This window comes from Anser cygnoides, chromosome 17, assembly GCF_040182565.1.
Source record: "Anser cygnoides isolate HZ-2024a breed goose chromosome 17, Taihu_goose_T2T_genome, whole genome shotgun sequence".
Taxonomy (NCBI): domain Eukaryota; kingdom Metazoa; phylum Chordata; class Aves; order Anseriformes; family Anatidae; genus Anser; species Anser cygnoides.
Genome location: NC_089889.1, coordinates 12,245,427 through 12,264,606, shown reverse-complemented (window position 1 = coordinate 12,264,606; position 19,180 = coordinate 12,245,427). Strand labels below are relative to the sequence as shown.

The window sequence follows — 19,180 nt, the reverse complement described above, 5'->3', positions numbered from 1 at the left end:
GTGACACGAGCCGAGGAGCGGAACAGAAAAGGCAAAGGAGGATCCGGCTTGGCAGCCAGGAACGAAGCAATTCACGCAAGGCAGGGTAGGAGGAGATGTGCTGGAGACATCCTTTCCAGGAACGTTGCCTTTTTTCTCCGGACCCCGCCAAAATCCTGAGCTGGAGACACACACATACAGCAACACCGTGCCAGAAACGGCAGTTCCCCAGGACCCTCTCCCGTCTACCAGCACAGGACCACCAGAGCCAGCTCTGGTTTCAATGGTTTCACCATCCTGCAAGGAATTTCCCCACTACAAGCTTGTCTGCTTTCCTGTTAATCACTTAAGCTCCTGCAGCGAGGAGTCCCATGGGCAGCTCCATGCCAGGAGGGACAACCCCTGTGGCTTGTCTTAAATTTTGCTTCCACCATCTCCAGCTCAGGATGGGAAAGGGTAGTTAGCTTTGTGCTTTCTCCTGCCAGCTGTAGCATGTAGGGAAAGCCTCCAAGGGCAGCACAGAAAGGAGAGCAGGAGCTCAGCAGGTCAGCCAAGCTGCCCCAAAGCACATGGGTGAGCAGCATCTGGTCCTGAAGCAGCCCCATGTGGGGAGGGATGAGACGGGACCCCAAACCTGGGCATGGGACGGGAGAGCCTCCTGGGCTCGCAGGCACCAGCACATCCCTCAGCCCCCCATATCTGCTTTGGCTGGGGCAGGACTGGGACCCCAGGAGCCCCCCCCCAGCCCCTGTGGGCATCGTGTCCCCCACTCACAGGGTCGCTAAAACCTCAGCGTCGAGGTTGTCTCACAAAAATGGGGCAGGATGGCCTTACCTCCTCCATCGCACGGCTGCTGCCCCCAGAACGAAGTAGAAACATGGGGGAACCAAAGGGACAAACCCCTGTGCGAAGGCAAACCCTGGACCTGATCCCAGACCCTTTACCAGCCAGTTCCCAGCAGTGACTCGGGGATCAGAGGTGGCATGAATTATCGTCACCCGTCTTCAGCTGTCACACCAGAGGTGGTTATTTGATGAGTTTTTGTGACCATAACATAAGACTTTCAGCTCTTTTTATTTACTTTTATTCTCTTTTAATTGTTTTCCTTCATTTTCTGGGAGAAAGTAATATAAACTGGGAGAAGTAATATAAACCAAACCCTCCTAGAACACCCTTCGCTGCTAAATGCATGCACACAGATGTTTTGGAACAAAGCCTGAAGGTTTGGTGCATGGTCACAGCCAGGGAATAACCCAAAACCTGAACATCTCCCAGATACCACCCCCCCACCATGAGAATCCTTTTTAAGACGGGCATTCCAGGACAGATATTTTTATTTTCCTCCCTCCTGTGCAGTCACAACTTCAACAAAAGGGGAAAAGCATTTCCCTTGCCCGCACCCGCTGGCATGGGAGAAGGGGGGACACCCAAGAGGACCAAGTGGTGGCAAGGCGGATCTCCACAAGGCAAAATAACAAAAAAATAAAAAGCCCTTTTATGATTAACGAGGAGAGCGATAGGACCGAGGGCGATGGCAACTTCTCCAGCACGAGCTGCGGGAGGGGAGGTGCTGCCCAGCCCGGCGTCGCGGGGCAGGATGCCGAAACCACCAGCGCTCCGCAGGAGGTCGGGCTGCGTGGTCGCCGGGGTCCCTTCTGGCCCTAAAACCTCTGAATCTATTGATGCTCTGAGGCTTCAAAAGCAGCAGCTGCTCCTGCGCAGCACCTAGTTCTCAGAAGCGCCTGGAATAATGGATCCATATTGTGCCAATGCATACTAATGTTAATATACATTTGCGGCACACAATGTGGTGGCTTCGGAGACACCCGGGTGTCAGATCGAATCAGCGTCAGCGACACAGCGCGCCAGGACCTCGCGGCAGGTCCCTCCTGGCTTCTCCGCTGGGAAGCCATCGCTCCTTTGAAATTATTGTGTTTACCCCTTGTGTGAAAAAAAAAAAATAAATAAATTGTCCCAGGCCCACCGCAGGACCGGCGTCGGCAGCTTGTCTGCTTTCCAAAGGGTTCGAGGTGCGGGTGTGGGGGGAAACAAAGAGGGAAGCTGTGCGAGGGGTGACCGGAGAGCTCCGAGGTGCAGCCTCCTGCACCCTGCTCATCTCCTCTCATGCACCAGTGCAAGGAAATCAAGATCCAGGGCCAGGGGCTGCCGCCAGCTCCGTCGCAGCCCCTGCTCGAGCCCCCAGAAGTTGCACAAAGCCTCCGCGAGCCCAGGACCTGCGCCTGCCCCTGCTGGGGCTCATCCCCGCCAGCGCTCAAGCGCAGGACCAGGTTGGGGTTCTGCGGAGAGAACAGGGCCTCCGGGGCTGCCGCTGTGTATTCAGGACGCTGGGGCAAGGAGGAGCAAGCCCCCACCTCAGTCAAGCTCCCTCTGCACCCAGAGCAGCGTGAGCAGAGCCGGGGGGGTGCACCTGCGTGGTCTGGGGGGTGGCACGCGTGCGTCTGCGTGCAACGCCTTCACATTTGTGTTTACCCATACAGACACTTTGTGTTTCCGTAATAAGCGTGCCTGCATCAGCCTGGCCTCCGTTCCCTACCCAAACCTGCACGAGCCCATACAGGAGGCTGCCCAAAACATCATTTGTTCGCAGGAAGGTAATAAAGCAGAGTGCCGCCCAGCAGCTCCCTTCTCTGAGGGCTCGTTGTTCCCCTCGCTGAGCCACTCAACCGCCCCGGTGCCGGCGACCGGGGGGCTTTGTCACCGCCCGGGCACTGCAAGGGTTAAATCCCTCCGCACAGGAGCTTTGGGACTCACCTGAAGCAAGGCTGGGGGGCACCGGAGGCTCCTTGGGGGGCTCCTTGGGGTGGTCTCTGCCCTGCAGAGCATCCCCGGGGCTCGACCCCGCCACCAGCTGGCCCAGGTGAGGAGCCCTCCCCGCCTCCAGCTGGAAGAGGGAGATGGGAAACCTGTCTGCCCCCGCGCTGCTTTTTGTCCTGCTCCAGAATTTAAAAAAAAAATAATAAAAAAATTAAAAAGGATGAGAAGCATTTAAAGAAAAAAACATGAAGAAGCCGACTCCAGCTGCCTCCCCAGCCCATGGGGACTCCGCTCTCCTTCCAAGCCTCCCGCTCGCCCCCCAGCCCCACGGGGACCCTGCCCCAGGTGACGGGGACCCACCTGGAGCAGGGCCCCTTTTGTGCCCCGGGCATGGCGAAGAAGGGAGTGGGGACAGCAGGAGGAGAGGGGAAGGGAGAAGAAAGCAAGGTCACCACGTGTCCAGGTGACAGTGACAGCCCAGGGGGGTACCGAGCCCTGAGCCCCTTTATTGAACCCATGGCAGAGGATATGGGGGCACCAAGCTGGGTGTTGCAGGGGGGGGCATGTTATAGGGTGGTCAGTGTGTGTGTGACATGACGGAGGGCTGCGTTAGGAACCAGGTGGGTGTAGGGAAGGGGATCCGAGTGCACGTGTGCGTGCCCAGGAGCAGGAAGAAGGGGCAGGGGGCAGCTGGCGGCACCCCCCTCCAGCCAGGGGAGGCCGGGGGGGCAGCTGGCAGCCCGACTCCTCGCTGTCCTGGGGGGGCACCACAGGGGGATCGTGCCGGAGGAGAAGCAGGACGCATCCCAGCACCACCTTTCTGCAACACCCAGTGTTTGCACTTCTTTTTGTCGGCTGCCTGGGTCCCCCCGCGGACCTGGGGCTGCCACATTTTTTGTGGGGGAGCAGGGGCTGTGCGTGCCCGCCCCGCCGCTGGCAGCTTGGTTTTCTGCTTCGGTCCCGGCAGAAGAAGAGCATCGTGCTGGACCCCCCCGGGGCTGGGGCCGGCGGGGTGGACGTGGGGGCTCCGAGGGTCTTCCCCTCAGATCGTCACGTCTGCAAAATTTCCGCTCCTTTGGCAAATGGACCTCTCTGTGGGAGGAGGGAGAGGGGGGAGAGATGGAGAGATCGGTGCTGGAGGTGTGTGTGTGGAATGGGAGAGAAAATGAGGGAAAGTGGGGGAAAGAAAGGGGATGTGAGGGAGGAGAGAGAGAAAGAAAGAAAGAAAGAGAAAGAAAGAAGAAAGAAAGAGAAAGAGAGAGAAAGAAAGAAAGAAAGAAAGAAAGAAAGAAAGAAAGAAAGAAAGAAAGAAAGAAAGAGAGAGAGAGAGAGAGAGAAAGAAAGAGAGAAAGAGAGAAAGAGAGAGAGAGAGAAAGAGAGAGAGAAAGAGAGAGAGAAAGAGAAAGAGAGAAAGAAAGAGAAAGAGAGGGAGAAAGAGAGAGAGAAAGAAAGAAAGGAAGAGAGAGAGAAAGAAAGAGAGAAAGAGAGAGAGAAAGAGAGAGAGAGAGAACCAGGAGTGGGAAAATAAAAATCAAAAGGAGGAAACAGAAAAATAGGAGAAAAAAAAAGAAGAAAAAGACAAAGAAAGGAAAAAGAAAAAGGAAAAAATGTGAGGGAAAGAAAGGAAGAGAAAAGGGGAAAAGGGGAAAGAGGAAAAAGAGAAACAGAGGAAAAAGAAAGGAGAAAGAAAGAGAAAAAGAGGCAAACGAAAGAAAGAGAAAAAGAGGTAAAGAAAAAAGAGAAAAAGTGGAAAACAAAGATAGAAAAGAGGAAAAAGAAAAAGCGAAAAGGAGGTAAAGAAAGAAAGAGAAAAAGAGGAAAGAGAAAGAGAAAAAGAGGAACAGAAAAAGAATGAGAAAGAGGAAAAATAAAGAAAAAGAAAAAGGGAAAATAAAGAGAACTAGGAAAAGGGGAAAAAAGAGCAAGGAAAAGAAAAACGAGAAAAGAGGAAAAAAGAAAAAAAAGAAAAAAGAAAAGAGAGAAGAGAAAAAAGAGGAAACAGAAAAAAGGAAAGAGGAAGAAGAGGAACGAAGAAAGAAAAGAGGGAAAAGAGAGAGACAAGGAAAGGAAAAGAGAGGGTGGAAAAAAAAAAGAGAGAAAAAGAGAAATCGAGAGAGAAAAAAATAAAAGGAAGGAAACAAACGGGGGGGAGCGAAAGAGCGAGAGAGGGAGCGGGGCCGGGGGGCCGGGGGGGGGCCGGGGCCGTTCAGGACCCTGGAGAGGGCCGGGGGCGGGGCGGGGGGGGCGGGTTGGGGACATGGGGGGGGGGTTGGGGACACGGGGGGGGGCTGGGGAACACCGTGGGACCCCCCCGGGGGGTTCTGCAGCCGGTGCCGGGCGCGCTTCGGAGGGGGCTTCGTGTGTGTCCCCCCCCCCGCCACGGGACCCCTCGCCTCGGCCCCGTTATATACCGATGGGGGGGGTCGGGCTGCCCGCAGCACCCCCCCCGTGCCCCCCCCGTGCCCCTCCCGGGAAGGCCCCGCAGCTCCCAGCGGCACCACCCGGCCCCAGCACCCTGCCCGCGGGTGCCCCCCCCCCCCCCCTTTTCCCTATTTCCCACGAAAAAAATCAAGGCTGGGGAACGGAAACGTTGGGGGGGGGGGGGGGGGCACAGCCCGACGGGGACACCCCCATCTCCGCCAGCCCTTCCCCGCCCCCTTTAGGCTCCCATTTGGGGTTCCCATTTGGGGTTCCCATTTAGGGTTCCCATTTACCCCGACCACCGCCCCCCGACGGCAGCACGGGGGGGGGGCGGGGGGGGCGATAACCCCCTAACCTCGGGCTTTTCCCTCCTCGGGCTGGCCACCACCAAACCCCCAAGCGTCCCTTGTCCCCCCTCCCTTATCCCCCAGCCCCCCCCCCCCCCCCGTCTCTCCGGGGGGCTCCTGCCCCGACGGGGCGCCCCCCCCCCCCCCACGCACCGGCTCGCTCCGTCCCGCCGCAGCTCCGCGCTCGCCGCCGCCTTTTCTCATGCAGATCCCCCTCCTTTCACACCTCCCAAACAAAGGCAAAGCGGGGGCATCGCCTCGCCGTGTCAACACACACCCTCATTAGCGCCGCCGGGGCGGGGGGGGGACGGCCCCGAGCCGGGGGGGGGGAGGTCGCACCGACGGGAGGGTGCGGCAAGCCGGGGAAATTTGGAGAGGGTTTTGCGCTCCCCCCCCCCCAAAACCCCTCCACGCCACCCCAAATAAATTAACTTGCCCAAGCTCAGGTTCGGTTTATTGCAAGGTGCAAGGGGGAGCGGCACAAGCGAGGATCCGGGGGGGGTTTGGGGTCTTTTTTTTTTGGGGGGGGGGGTCCCAAATCGCAGGGATGGAGAGCCGAGGATGGGGACGGGGCCCCGGGATGGGGTTGGAGCTCGGGGAGGGTGGGTGTGGGGGTAATCAAAGCCTCTCCAATTACCGCCGCCCTCGGAAATTAAAAATATAGGTACATAAAAAAATTAAAAATCAACCGATTCAGATAGATGTGGGAAGGGAGAAGGGAAAGCGATCGGAGAAATCCCGACCGCCAGCCCCGCTGCCGCACCGGGAAAGGGCTGGGGGCTGGGGACGGGGGTGGGGGGACAGGGGGCGGGCGTCGGGGCGCCGGGGGGGTCGGGGCCGGCCGCCCCAAAGCCGGAGAGCCCCGGGGCACCGGGGGCTGCGGTCTCCATCCCGCACCCTTCCCGCTTCTGGGTGTTTTGTTTTTTCCATTTCTCCTTTTTTTTTCTTTCTCCTTCTTTTTTAATTTTCCTTTTTTTAATTTTCCTTGTTTTAAATATTCCTTTTTAGTTTTCCTTTATTTTATTTTCCTTTTTTATTATTTTCCTTTTTTTTTAATTTTCCCTTTTATTTTCCCTACAAACGGCCCCCAGGAGCCTGATCCCGGCGCCCCCCTCCTCTCCTGCCGCCCCTTTTCGTTTGGTGCCGTTCCCCCCCCTCCGAAACCCGGGGATGGAGCTGGGAGGGAAGGCACCGATAAACCCGTTAAAAACACGAAAAAAAGGTGAAAAAAAAAAAAAATCCCCTCGTCCTTCGTTTGGATTTCGTTTTTTTCTTGTTGGTTTTGGGTTGGTTTGATTGTTTATTTGTGTGTTCCCTCCCCCGCTGTGCACAAAAACACCCGCGGCGAGCAAACCCCCCCCCCGAGCCGGGCTCCCCGGTACCGAAAAGGGGAAGAGAGGAGGGGATCTGGGGGGGCACGGAGAAACCGAGGGGGCACCGGAGCCCATCCTGGGGGCTTGGGGTTGGCGTTGGGGTCCCTCCCGTGTTGGGGTCCCTCCCCACCTGGGGGCTGGGGGGCTCCGGGGGGGCTGCGGCTGTTCTCGGGGCTCCGCGGCTCCGCACCCCCCCCAGCACCCCGCACCTCTCGGAAATTTCCACGTCCCCTTTTAACCTTGGTATTAATTTAGGACGGATCTTTCTAAACGGCCCCGCAATGCATTCAGACGCTGCTGGAGGTTTATCTTTTTTTTTTTTTCTTTCTTCCTTTCTTTCTTTTTTTTCTTTTTTTTTTTTTTTTTTTTTGTACCGTGGGTTATATTTACACCCAAAACAAAATAATTACACTTTTGTTGGAGAGAGAAAGCTGGTGATTAGGCTGTGGCTCTTTGCAGCAAACCCTTTCTCAGTGGTACACCAGGACAATTTTTCACGGCTGGGTGAAATCAGACGCGGGAGGTAATGAATCCTGTGAGCTATTTAAATTTACAATTTGTAACGCAGTCACTCAGAAACGCCTATGGCCCGGCGACGAGATGCTTGCTGGGTTTGTTTAATGTTAAAACGGCCCCGGCCCCCTTTTACCGGGGAGAGGAGGGGGCGGCTGCGGCATCCTCCGGCCCCGCTCCGCGCTGCACCCGAAAATAGGGGAAATCGGGGAAAACCTCCACCAAGTCGGCGGCGGAGCATCCTAGCAGCTAGATAATTAATTACAAAACACCGGGGGAATATGCAAACCGCGTATTACAAATTCTACAGGGCTTAACTGATTGGAAACAGATTATTATCTTGTTTGTCTTTTGTCTGTTTCACTTATCCCTCTGCCGTCTGTTGTGTTGTAAGTTGATACACTTTATTCTTGAAAGGGGATTTTTTTTTTTTTATTATTATTATTTTTAGGGTGTAAATTCCATCGACATCTTCTACAAGCGACGCCGCTTCTCCGTGCGTTCCCTGTTAAAACACAACGGGTTCGTCAGGTGCATCAGTGTGCCGCTGCCTCAGTTACCCCGGGGGGACGTGGCCAGCGGGGGGTGGGCTGGGGGGGCTCCTGGGGTGCCTTTTTCTTCTCCCCTCCCCGCTGCCTTTATTTGTTCCTTGACTTTCAAACGAAACGGGGAGCGGGAGTCGGGGAGAGGCAGCGCCCGGCAGCGCCTCGCCCCCCCCCCCCCCCTCCGACCCCCTCTCGCCCCGTTCTTGGGTCTGGAGAGGTCCCGGAGGGTCCCCGGGGGTCCCCGGGGGGTGCACGGGAAGGTTCCGAGGGGACCCCCGGGGTACCCGGGGTGTCCTGGGGTGGTCCCGAGGAGGGTTCCGGAGGTGTCCGGGGGGGTTTCTCGGGAAGAATCGGCCAGCCCCAGGGAGGGGGGGGACACGGGGGCTCCGCCAAGCCGTGGGAACGGGGGTGCGCGGGGCGCACAAGCTCCGCACCCCCTATCCGGCACCCCCGCGCGTTCCCGTGGCAGCGTGTGCCCGGCGCCTCCCCACGCCCTCCCGGTGTATCCCCCCCACCCCAAAACCGTTCCCCTCCCCGGCCGTGGAACCGGGCCGGAGCCCACCGAGGGCCGCGGCCCCCGACGGGGCGCACCGGGAGCCCCCCGCGGCCTGGCCGTGCCCGTGGGAAGGGCGCGGGTGCGCGCAGCAGCGCGGGCACGCTGCCCCGGCCTGGCGGTGTGCACGCGTGGGGGGTGCGTGTCCACGCGTGTGCGCGCACCTCCCCGCGGGCACACGCCTTTGGGCACCCGCACCTACCTCGGGAACAAGTCCGTGGGAACGCGGCTCTGCCGCGCGGCTCCGGGGCGCAGCGCGGGGGGGAATTGCCGGCCCCCCCCGCCCGGGGCAGGTATCGGGGCCGGTACCGGGGCCGTGACCCCCGGCCCCGACCCTCCCCGAGGTCTCTCCCCGGCGTGGAAATTCAGCGGCGAACCCCCCCCGGGGGCAAACTTCGGGCGCAGCGCGCTGGGGAAGGGCGCAGCGGGCGCACCCCTCGCCTCCTCCCGTCCTGCTCCTTCCCTCCTTAACCGGTCCCTTCTTCATTTATTTCCTCCTCTCTCCTTCCTTCTCACCTCCTCTCTTTGTTTTCCTTCGTTTCCTTCCTTCCTCGCTCGCGCTTTCTCCAGCTTTCCTTTTCGTTCCCGTGATTTTCCATCCTTCCTTTCATTCCTTCCCGTTTATTTCTTCTTTCGTTCCCATCCTCCCGATGTTTTTCCTGCCTGGTTTCTTCCCTTATTTTATTTTATTTCTTCTTTTTTTTTCGTTCATCTTTTCCTACCTTCCTTTACCTTTTTTCTTTCTTATTTTCTTTTTTATTATTTTTCGTTTTTCTCTCATTCCTTCCTTCCGTTTTCGTTTATTTTTGTTCTTTATTTTTTCCTCGCTCTCCCCGTTCCTCTCCCGTTTTTCTTTCTCTTCTCTCTTTTTTTCTTGTTTCTTTTTCTCTGTTTTCGCCCGCAGGTTTTTCTTTTTCCCTTTTTTTTTTTGTCTTTTTTCTTTTTTCGTTTCTTTCTCCGTTCTCTTTTTCTTTACCTTTTATTTTATTTCATTTTCTCGGTGGCCTCCTCTCTCCGTATTTTCTCTCCTCCATCCTCTTGCCCCGAAGCACACAAATCCGCCTCCCTTTCCCTTTCCCGGCGATGCCCTTAACGCTGCGGATTTGGGTTTTTTTTTTTTTTGGCGTGCCGCCGCCGCTCTCCTCTGCCCGGCTGCGGGGTGGCTCGGGGGGCTCGGGGGGGTCCCCAGGGGCCGGATCCCCGGGGGCAGCCGGTTCGGCACAGCCCCGCCGCACCTGCAGCTGGGGAGAAAAAAACAGCGGAGAAGTGCGGCGGCCCCGTCCCGGCCTCCTCTCTCCCCCCCTTCCTCCCCTTCCTCTCTTTCCTCCCCTTCCTCCCCTTCCTCCTCTTCCTCCTCTTCCTCGCCTTCCTCCCCGTTCATCCCCGCATCGCGGGGCCCCCCACGGCATCTCCACAAAGCCCCTCGGGGGCCCGCAGCGCAACTTTGCGCCCCCTCCCTTTTTCTTCCCCCCCTCCCCAAAATCCTCCCCCCTAATTCTTCCCCCCCCCCCCCCCCCCCCGTTTCTTTTACCTCCCAGCCCGGCCAAAAAAAATATTAAAATAATAGTAATAATAATAATAACAACAACACTAAAAGCGATCCCATCGAGAAAACAGGTGCTGCCTTCCCCATCCCGAGCTGGGATGGGGACCCCCCCCCCCCCCCCCCGAGCATCCCTCTGGGATAAATTAAATTGTAGGAGGGAAATTAGAAAAAAACCACAATTAAAAGCCTGAGCGGAGCCCCCCGGGCGGCCCCCCCCCCCAAGCCAGGTGCGTACTCACTTGGCGGCGCAGGTACAAGCCACCCTCAACAATAGAGGCGCGTTGTTTTTTTCCCTCTGTGCCAAGCGCAGGGCTGGAGCCAATTTAGATATGCTATAAATTAAGAGGTTGCCATGGCCACCGGGCTACCATTGGCCAGCGGGCGGCCGACGCGGGCCACCACGTCACCAAATCTGAATAAGGATGCGCGAATTAACTAAGGCGGGGGACAAAGCTGGCCATGGGGACAGCATGAGAGTGGCGGCGCGGCGGCGGCGGAGCACAGCGAGGCACCGGGGCCGCCGGCTGCAGGGGGGGCGTTCATGCACCCCTCCTGCCCTGCCCGCTGCCGCACAGCCCCCCAGCACGACGGAGGGGCCGGGGGGGTCCCTTCGGGCTTTTTCGGGATCCTTTTGGATTTTTTTGGAGGGGGGGGGGGTCTTTTTTTTTTTTTTTTTTTTTTTTTTCTGGCTCTTGGGTTTTGTGGTTTTTTGCCATCCCCGCCGGAGAGAAGAGGGGGAAGAACTTGACAGCTCCGCTCCTCTCCTTTAATTTTTGAGATTTTTTTTTTCCTGGCGTGTTTTTATTTTTTTAATTTTTAATTTTTTTTTTATTTTATTTTCCCGACGGGTGAATTTTTGCGAGACCTCGCTCGGGGCTCTGACTTCTCGGTGGCGAGGCTCCTTTCCCCCGGCGGAGGTGATGATGGTGCATTGTGCGGGCTGCGAGAGGCCGATCCTGGACCGCTTTCTGCTCAACGTCTTGGACAGGGCATGGCACATCAAATGCGTCCAGTGCTGCGAGTGCAAGTGCAACCTGACCGAGAAATGCTTCTCCAGGGAAGGCAAACTCTACTGCAAAAATGACTTTTTCAGGTGAGTGGCACCCCCCCAAAAAAAAAAAAAAAAACCATACCCCCACACTGAGGGGATGCGGTGCCGCCGCCGCTCCCAGCCTGCCGGGGAAGAGGAGAGGGGCTGAGGGGGCTCCCCGAGGGATGGGGGGGCTCCCCGAGGGATGGGGGGGCTCCCCAAGGGATGGGGGGGCTCCCCAAGGGATGGGGGGTGCTCCCCACGAGAGATGGGGGGCTCCCCCTGAGAGCTGGGGCTCTCCCCCCGGGATCTGGGGAGCCTCCCCTCGAGATCTGGGGGTCTCCCCCCATCCCCATCCGTCCCTCCCGGGAGCTGGGGGGCTCCCCTCGACAGCCGGGGGGCTCCTCCTGGGTTCTGGGGGCTCCCCGCCCGGGATCTGGGGTGCTCCCCCCATCCCCATCCGTCCCTCCCGGGGCTCCAGCCCGCGGTGCCCGGGCAGGGCGCGGCGAAGGGGGGGCCGGGGGCTGCGCTGCAGCCCGAGGGGGGCCGTGCTTTATCTCCCACCCCCCCCCCCGCTCCTTGTGTGACCTTGCCTCCAAAAGCAGCCGGGCCCGCGGCCCTCTCCGCCGTGCCCCCCACCCCCAAAGAAAAAAAAAAAAAAAGCACAAAAAAAAAAACCCCACCCCGGGGCCCCGCCGAAGCCGGTGCCAAAATCTCGCCTTTTGCCACCAAAACGCTGCGGGAGGCGCTTCCCCGCCGGGCCGCTCCTCGGCCCCCTCAACACCCCCCCGGCCCCGGGGCAGCCCCCCCCCCCCCGCTCCGCCGCTCCTTAAATGCCCCTAATGACTCCGATAAGGGGCCGGGGAGGAAATTAGGGGCCGGGATGGGAAGGGGAAAATGACTTACGACCCCTAATGCTTTCACTACATCAACGTCACGGGCGGCAGCGCGGGCGGCAGAAGTTGTGCCGAGGCCAGGAGGAAAAATGGGGGGACCCCCAGAGACCCCCCCCGGACCCCCCCCGACCCCATTCCCCCCGGGCCTGGCAGCCGCAGCCACCCCGCGGGGTTTTTGGTTTTCTCCTTTTTTTTTTTGTTTTGTTTTGTTTGTTTTTTTTTTTCCTCGAGGAAATCGTTTTCTGCATTTTTTCGTTTCCCTGGGAAAAATTTAAAAAAAAAAAATTAAAATTAAAATTAATAAAAAGAATAAAAAGGGAAAAATGAAAATAAAATAAAACCTCGGCCGGGGCAAAGCGCTGCGCGAAGGGGAGGGAAGCCGGAGCTGCGCGAAGCGGCGGCTCCGAGCTGGAAAAATTAAAATAAAATACAACGGGGGGGTGGAAGGGGGGTGCAGGATGGTGCCGAGCCCCCGGCCCCGGGGTGCTTTCGGGCCCCGCCGCCCCCCCCCCCCCCCCCCCCCGGTTTTCTCCCCGTGCTCCCCGCTACCCGGAGCGCCCGGCCCGGTGCCCTCCGGCCACGATGTGCGGGAATGGGGGGGGGGGCAAGAAATCTCCCCCCGCTGGGTACAGAGGGGAGAAGCCCCCCTTTCACCCCTCCGTCCTTTTGGAGAGGGTGCGACCCCTGTATCCCCTAGGAGAGGACCCCAAACCCAAGCTCCCCGGGGAAATGGGGTTGTGGGGTGCGCAGTTTTCCCGTGCGGGGTCCCAAAAATCATGCCTCTCACCTCTCCCTTTTTTTTTTTCCTCCCCCCCCCCCCCCCAGGAGGTTTGGTACCAAATGCGCCGGCTGCTCCCAAGGCATCTCCCCCAGCGACCTGGTCCGGAAAGCGCGGAACAAAGTGTTCCACCTGAACTGTTTCACCTGCATGGTTTGCAACAAGCAGCTCTCCACGGGCGAGGAACTCTATATCATAGACGAGAACAAATTTGTTTGCAAAGAGGATTATTTGAACTCCCCCACCCTGAAGGAAGGCAGCCTCAACTCAGGTACGCGCCGCGTGGCCTCGGGGACACCGAGGGGGACGCACCCCGCGCCGGCGCCCACCGGTGCCCACCCTGGTGCCGGGGTTTTTCTTTCTGGCCCCACGTTCCCCCCGTGGAGCAGGGTTGGGATCGGGGCCAGACGCCTTCTAAGCCCTCCGTTGCTCCCCACGGATGCTCGTGGTGCCCCCAATGCACGCCCACCTCCCCCCTTACACCGAGCCCCCCCCCCTTTGAGTGTGCCCGGTGCCCCCCGCGCCGCGGGCCTGATCCTTCGCCTCCTTTCACCCAGAGGCAAAGCTCCCATTTGACTTCCTTGGAAGCTGTCTCTGCGGCAGGACGGCAGGATCAGGCCCGCTCGTGCTGTCCCAGCAATGCCGGCCGCCCGTGCTCACCCCATTCCGTGGGCTCTCTCTCCGTCCAGCACCCGGGGCCGGATCCTGCCACGCCAGTCAGTGGGGCCGCTGCTGCGAGCGAGGCGAGTAGAGCTTGGCCTGGGGGGGGGGGTGCTGGCATCAGGGTCCCGGGGGGGCAGTGAGGGGGCGGCTGGGGGGGGAGAGCCAGGCTCAAGGCAGTGACTGGACCCCCCCCCCCCGATCCCTCCCCGACCCTCGCATTTCTCCCAGCGGCACATCCCCGGTGCGAGAGGCACGGTGGGGGGGAGAGGGGCAGCGCCGGGGGCTGCGGTGTGCTGGGGGGGGGGGGGCTGCCCCCTCCCCAAAAAGCCCTCCCCGGTTGCCTAGCCCACACGCAGCTTTTCGGGGGGGGGGCTTCATAGGGTTGCCAGCTCAGATGTCGGCGTGCGGGGCCGGACCGGGCGATGCTTGCCACGAGCCCCGTGCGTTGTTTAGGGTGGGGGGGCAAAGGCGATCCGCACCCAGCACCCCCAACCCCCCCCCACCTCCCATTTCCTGCAAGCATCCGGGCTCGGTGGGAAGGGGAGGGCAGAGGAGAGGGGGGTCGATCTCTCTCCTAAGCCATCCGCCCCCCCCCCCCCCCCCTTTCCTCTCTGGGTCTCCTTTACAGTGTCCTCATGTACAGACAGGAGTTTGTCCCCGGATCTCCAGGACCCCATGCAGGACGACCCCAAGGAGACGGACAACTCCACCTCGTCGGACAAGGAGACCACCAACAACGAGAACGAGGAGCAGAACTCGGGCACCAAGCGCCGGGGGCCCCGCACCACCATTAAGGCCAAGCAGCTGGAGACCCTCAAAGCCGCCTTCGCCGCCACCCCCAAGCCCACCCGGCACATCCGCGAGCAGCTGGCGCAGGAGACCGGCCTCAACATGAGAGTCATCCAGGTGTGTCCCCCCCCCCCGCGTGACATCACGGGTCCGACGGTGACGTCATTACCTCGACGGTGACGTCAGGGTTGGGGTGGTGACGTCCCCCCCCCCGGGGGTCGAGGCGGGGTGGGATGGGGAAGGAGGGCTGGCGGGACCCCCGGTGCCGAGCGTTGGCCACCGGTGAGGGCAGGAGGCGCAGCCCACAGGGGGGCAAGGAGAGGCCGATGGTCCCTGCCCGGCGCTGTCCTGCTGTTGTTCCCCACCCCAAAAAAACCCAAAAAACAAACAAAAAAAAACCATAAAAATCCCCGTGGAAATAGAGGGATTAATGAGTTTAATAGGGCTAATAGGGGAGGGCGCTCCCACCGCACTGGTGCCGCCCCCGCTCTGCTCAGAGGGCAGCAGGGGCTGTGTGCCCCCACGTGTGCCAGTCCCCGGTGCAGGAGGGGGGCAATAATTCAGCCCCCCCCCTCCCCCCCCAGCCAGGAGTAGCTTTGGTTCGGGTGAGGGAATGCCCCAAAAGAAGGCAGCCAGGTCGTCCCTTTTATCCCCATCCGTACCCGGGAAATCCCTTCCAAGATTTTTACCCCTTTCCCCAAATCCCTGGCTGATTTATTTTTTTTGGGGGGGGGGGGTTGGCCCAGAGGATTTGGGGAGGTGTGCGCGGGGGGGGGGGGGTCCTTAGGGGCTGACGCCGGCCCCCCCGCCGCAGGTCTGGTTCCAGAACCGCCGGTCCAAGGAGCGCCGGATGAAGCAGCTGAGCGCGCTGGGCGCCCGCCGGCACGCCTTCTTCCGCAGCCCCCGCAGGATGCGGCCCCTGGGCGGCCGCCTCGACGAGTCCGAGATGCTCGGCTCGACGCCCTACACGTACTACGGAGGTGAGGGACCGGCTGCGGGAGCCCCTTTTCCTTTCCCCTTTTCCTTTCCCCTTTTCCTTTCCCCTTTTCCTTTCCCCTTTTCCTTTCCCCTTTTCCTTTCCCCTTTTCCTTTCCCCTTTTTCCTTTCCCTTTTTCCTTTTCCCCTTTTTCCTTTTCCCCTTTTTCCTTTTCCCCTTTTTCCTTTTCCCCTTTTTCCTTTTCCCCTTTTTCCTTTTCCCCTTTTTCCTTTTCCCCTTTTTCCTTTTCCCCTTTTTCCTTTTCCCCTTTTTCCTTTTCCCCTTTTTCCTTTTCCCCTTTTCCTTCTCCTTCTCCATCCCCTTTCCCCCTTTGTTCCTCCCCATCCCACTTCTCCCCTTCCCTCCCCTCCCCGGTCCCCGTGCTGCTGCCAGGCTCGTGGTGACGGTGGCGGCGGCGGTGGCAGCGGTGGCAGCGGTGGCGGCGCGGCCCCTCTCCCGCGAACAAAGCCCCAGCTGCGGGCTTTTGTGCCCCTTTCAGGCCGCATTTGTTCCCATTACCTCCCGGGCCCGCAGCATATGGAAGGTCACCGCCGCCCCCCCGACACCCCCCGACGCCCCGCCGGGACGGGACGGGCAGCGGGGAGCCCCCACGGCATTTGGGGCAACATGCCCTAGTTTTGGACAAAACGCCCTCACCACCTCCCCTACACCCCTGCTGCTGCCCAGCGGCCCCGGTGCTGCGTCTCCAAAGCTCCCCCGAGACAAGGGGCTTTGGGGGCACCCCTTGAGGTTAGGGTCTTGATCCCTTCCAGGCTGATAAATATGAGTATGCTCCTCAGTATGTATATATGAATAATATATTTATATGTATTTATATATACATATGTGTTATATATATATATTTATATGTATTTTATATATACGTGTTCAATATATTTTATTTATATATATATTCCCCCATGTGTATTATATATTCCCCATTTATATATATTTCCCCTATCTCCCCATTACATATACACACATTTCCCCCACTCCTTTTATTTATATATATATATACGTGTGTATATATATAAATATACATAAAAATAGAAATATTTCTACACCTGTATATACTTTTCCCCATTAAATAACGGGATCATGCCCACCTCACCCCAGCTGCCCCAGCCCCTCGCCCTCCTCTTCCCCCATTTCCCCCCCTCCCCACCCCACAAACGCCGCAGAATTAGGATGTGTTTTTTTTTGGGGGTGTGTGTGGGGGGGGGTCCGTTTGCCTCCCTGCTCAGCCCCAGTGATGCTGAGCACCCCAAAAGTGCTGTTTTGGGGTGGGGGCCGTGGTGGGGTCATGCCCATCACGGTGCGGGGCGGTCGGGAGCCTTGCGTCCCGCGGGGGCTCGGTGTGACGGCACCGGGGGCCGGCTCCAACCTTTCCCCCCCCCCCCCTTGCAGATTACCAAGGTGACTACTACGGGCCGGGAGGCAACTATGACTTTTTCCCCCACGGGCCCCCCTCCCAGGCCCAGTCCCCGGCCGACCCCAGCTACCTTCAGAACTCAGGACCCGGCTCCACGCCCCTGGGACCCTTGGAGCCCCCCCTAAGCGGACACCACTCCTCAGAAAACCAAAGGTACACGGATATGATCTCGCACCCCGACACCCCCAGCCCCGAGCCGGGGATGACGGGCTCGCTGCACCCCATCCCGGGGGAGGTCTTCAGCGGGGGGCCGAGCCCCCCCTTCTCCATGTCCAGCAATAGCGGCTACAGCGGGGCGCTCGCGCACCCCAACCCGGAGCTGAGCGAGGCGGCGGTGTGGTAGAGCCGGGGGGGGGACGCGCCCCCCCCCCCCCCAAACCCCCACCTCACACCTCCCTCCAGCCCCCCGGGGCACACCGGATCACGGACAACCCCCCCCTTTCCCCCCCAGAAAAAACCCAACCCGATGCCACGGCCGCCCTCCGATGCCAAAACGCATCCTCCCCGGCACCGCAGCCCCCCCCCGATGCTGGGGGCACCCCGCTACCTCCCCCTCCCCACACTGTGCCCCCTCTTTTATTAGGGGGGGGGCAACACAACGTGCCCGGCCCCGAGACCCCCCCTCGTGCCCCCCGCCGGCAAACGGGACCACCACCTCTCGGACCAAAGCTGAACTCGCCTGGACACGGGTCCCACCGGTGCCGGGGGGCTGCTGCGGGGCTCCCCCCCCCCCAGTGCTAATTAGCCTCTTTTTAATCATCCCCATCCTTCGTCCCGATATAACGGGGCCGGGGGGGGGACACGGGGAATAGCAGGACCCCCCCCCAGCCCCTCGCTTTCGTTGTTCCCCGTTTTGTTCCCCAGGAGGAGGTGGGTTGGGACCCGCTGGGTGGTTTTTTTTTTTGGTGACGGAGAGGGGGAGGCCGCGGGGGGGGGAGGCCGGGCAGGGGGCTCCCCGAGCATCCCGCTGAGCTCGGCCTCCTAAATTTTAGGGGAAGAGGGGGTGGGGGGGGAGGTGAAGGACCGCCTGGGACCAGAAAGAGGCAGAAAAATAAATAATAAAAAATAAAAAAGGAGACAAACAAAGAAACGCGGCACAAAACCGGCGCGCGGCGCAAACGAAGGCCGAGCCTGAGGCTGAGGCCGAGCCCTGCGCGTCCCGGCGGCCCCGCGGGTCCGAGGATGTATTATAGTTTTTGCTTCTAGTTTCTTTATTTTGTATAAAGGAGAAACAAATAAAGTATGTTTTTGTGTTTACTGATTATTTATTGTACTCGCAGTCACCGGAGGCTCCGCGTTTTTTTCTGTTTCGGAGGCTGGGGAAGGGGTGGTGCTGGGGGGGGGGGGGAGAAGAGAGGACGAAGGTGGGGGGAAAAAAAAAAGGAAAAAGAAACGAGAATGGGAAAGAACGATGAAAAAAGTTGTTTTCTGAAAGCGCCACGGGTTTCCTGTCCCTGCTGCCTCTCGCGGAGGCCGGCGGCGTGAGCGCCTCGCGTCGTTCGGTGTGGATAAAAAAGCCCTGAGCTACCTGCTCCGGCCCCCGGCCCCTTTCGTCGGGGGGCTTCGAGGAGAAGCGGACACCCCCGTGCCCCCCAGCACATCCCCACGGGGACTGGGGGCATGAAGCGGCTCCGGACTAATATTTAAAATGCAAACTCGCGGCCGAGGTCCGGCCTCCCCCCCTCGTCTTGCAGTAAAAAGATATAAACCGAATAAATTACCTTCCCGCGCCGGCTTCCCAGAGCCCCTCTCGCTGACCTGAATTTTAAGTCCCGCTGCTGATTTATGGCCAGCCAGCCGCTCTGCTGCCTGTTTTTATTTTTTTTTCCCCCCTGTTCAGCCAAGTGGAGGAATTTTTCCTTCCTGTGCCAGCCTGGGAGGGCACGCCAGGCGCGGCGCCTGGGGAAACTGAGGCACGCGCGCAGCCGGGGGGACAGGAGAGGTGCTGCCCCTCCGGGTGCCACCGCGTCCCGGTGACCTCTGCCCGGCCTCGTTATGGGGATTAAAGCACAAGGTCGCGTGCCGCCTGCTTGTTATTACTACCGTGCTGCTGTCATTAGCGTTACGCTAATTATCACGCCCCAGCCGCGTGGCCGAAGGCCATTTGTGGGGTGCTGGGGCACCCCAGCAGCGATCCTGGGGTGCGGGGGGGATTTGGGATGCTGGCGGTGGGCACAGGGGCTCCGTGCGAGGAGGTCGAGGTGGGAAAGGTGGGAAGTAATCGGGGCCGGGACCCGGGATAAAAAATGGCAGGGGGAGGGCGGGCTGACTCCCGATAATTAATAGTGCGCCTGGTAATAGGATTCTCCAGCCTTCGGTGCTCCCTGGAAACACCTTTTTACATAAGCTACTGCCCACGACGGAGCAGCAGAGCTTTGATTTATGGGGTTCGGTCCTCCAGGAGGCATTGCGGGGGCTGGCCTGGCCGGGGGGATTTATTGGGGAAAAGGGAAAAAGGAAAGAAGGGAGGAGAGGGCTCAGGGCAGGCAGGCGGGCGAGGGGAAGGGGCTTGGGGGGCTGCTCCAGAGGGGGCTGAGAAAGGTTTTGGGGCAGAAAAGGGCAAA

At 59.4% G+C, this 19,180-nt stretch overlaps 1 protein-coding gene and 1 long non-coding RNA gene across 3 annotated transcripts; one reads left to right on the top strand and one right to left on the bottom strand.

Moving 5' to 3' along the window:
• Positions 1 to 6,314: 6,314 nt before the first annotated feature.
• Positions 6,315 to 10,480, bottom strand: LOC106031471 (uncharacterized). Its single transcript, XR_007163324.2, has 3 exons — positions 10,292 to 10,480; positions 9,023 to 9,747; positions 6,315 to 7,913 (listed from the first exon to the last, which is right to left on the bottom strand). It is a non-coding gene; the product is annotated as an uncharacterized lncRNA (long non-coding RNA).
• A 225-nt stretch (positions 10,481 to 10,705) lies between these two features.
• LHX5 (LIM homeobox 5) lies at positions 10,706 to 17,532 on the top strand. 2 transcript variants are annotated; one of them, XM_066978932.1, is made up of 6 exons: positions 10,706 to 11,145; positions 12,804 to 13,027; positions 13,314 to 13,499; positions 14,048 to 14,325; positions 15,023 to 15,188; positions 16,592 to 17,532. In XM_066978932.1, the coding sequence occupies exons 1-6, from the start codon at positions 10,973 to 10,975 to the stop codon at positions 16,957 to 16,959; spliced, it is 1,395 nt and encodes a 464-aa protein (XP_066835033.1). In that variant the 5' UTR covers positions 10,706 to 10,972; the 3' UTR covers positions 16,960 to 17,532. The 2 variants fall into 2 exon arrangements, with proteins under 2 accessions (XP_066835033.1, XP_066835034.1); XM_066978933.1 differs by lacking the exon at positions 13,314 to 13,499.
• The last annotated feature ends 1,648 nt before the right edge of the window (positions 17,533 to 19,180 follow it).

What these genes read in the sequence shown, in the direction of transcription:
- LHX5 (XM_066978932.1), top strand. Translation starts at nt 10,973, where the DNA reads ATGATGGTGCATTGTGCGGGCTGCGAGAGGCCGATCCTGGACCGCTTT. An exon ending in GGAAGGCAGCCTCAACTCAG is followed by an intron (nt 13,028 to 13,313) that starts GTACGCGCCGCG and finishes CCTTTCACCCAG; the next exon opens with AGGCAAAGCTCCCATTTGAC. An exon ending in GGGCCGCTGCTGCGAGCGAG is followed by an intron (nt 13,500 to 14,047) that starts GCGAGTAGAGCT and finishes TCTCCTTTACAG; the next exon opens with TGTCCTCATGTACAGACAGG.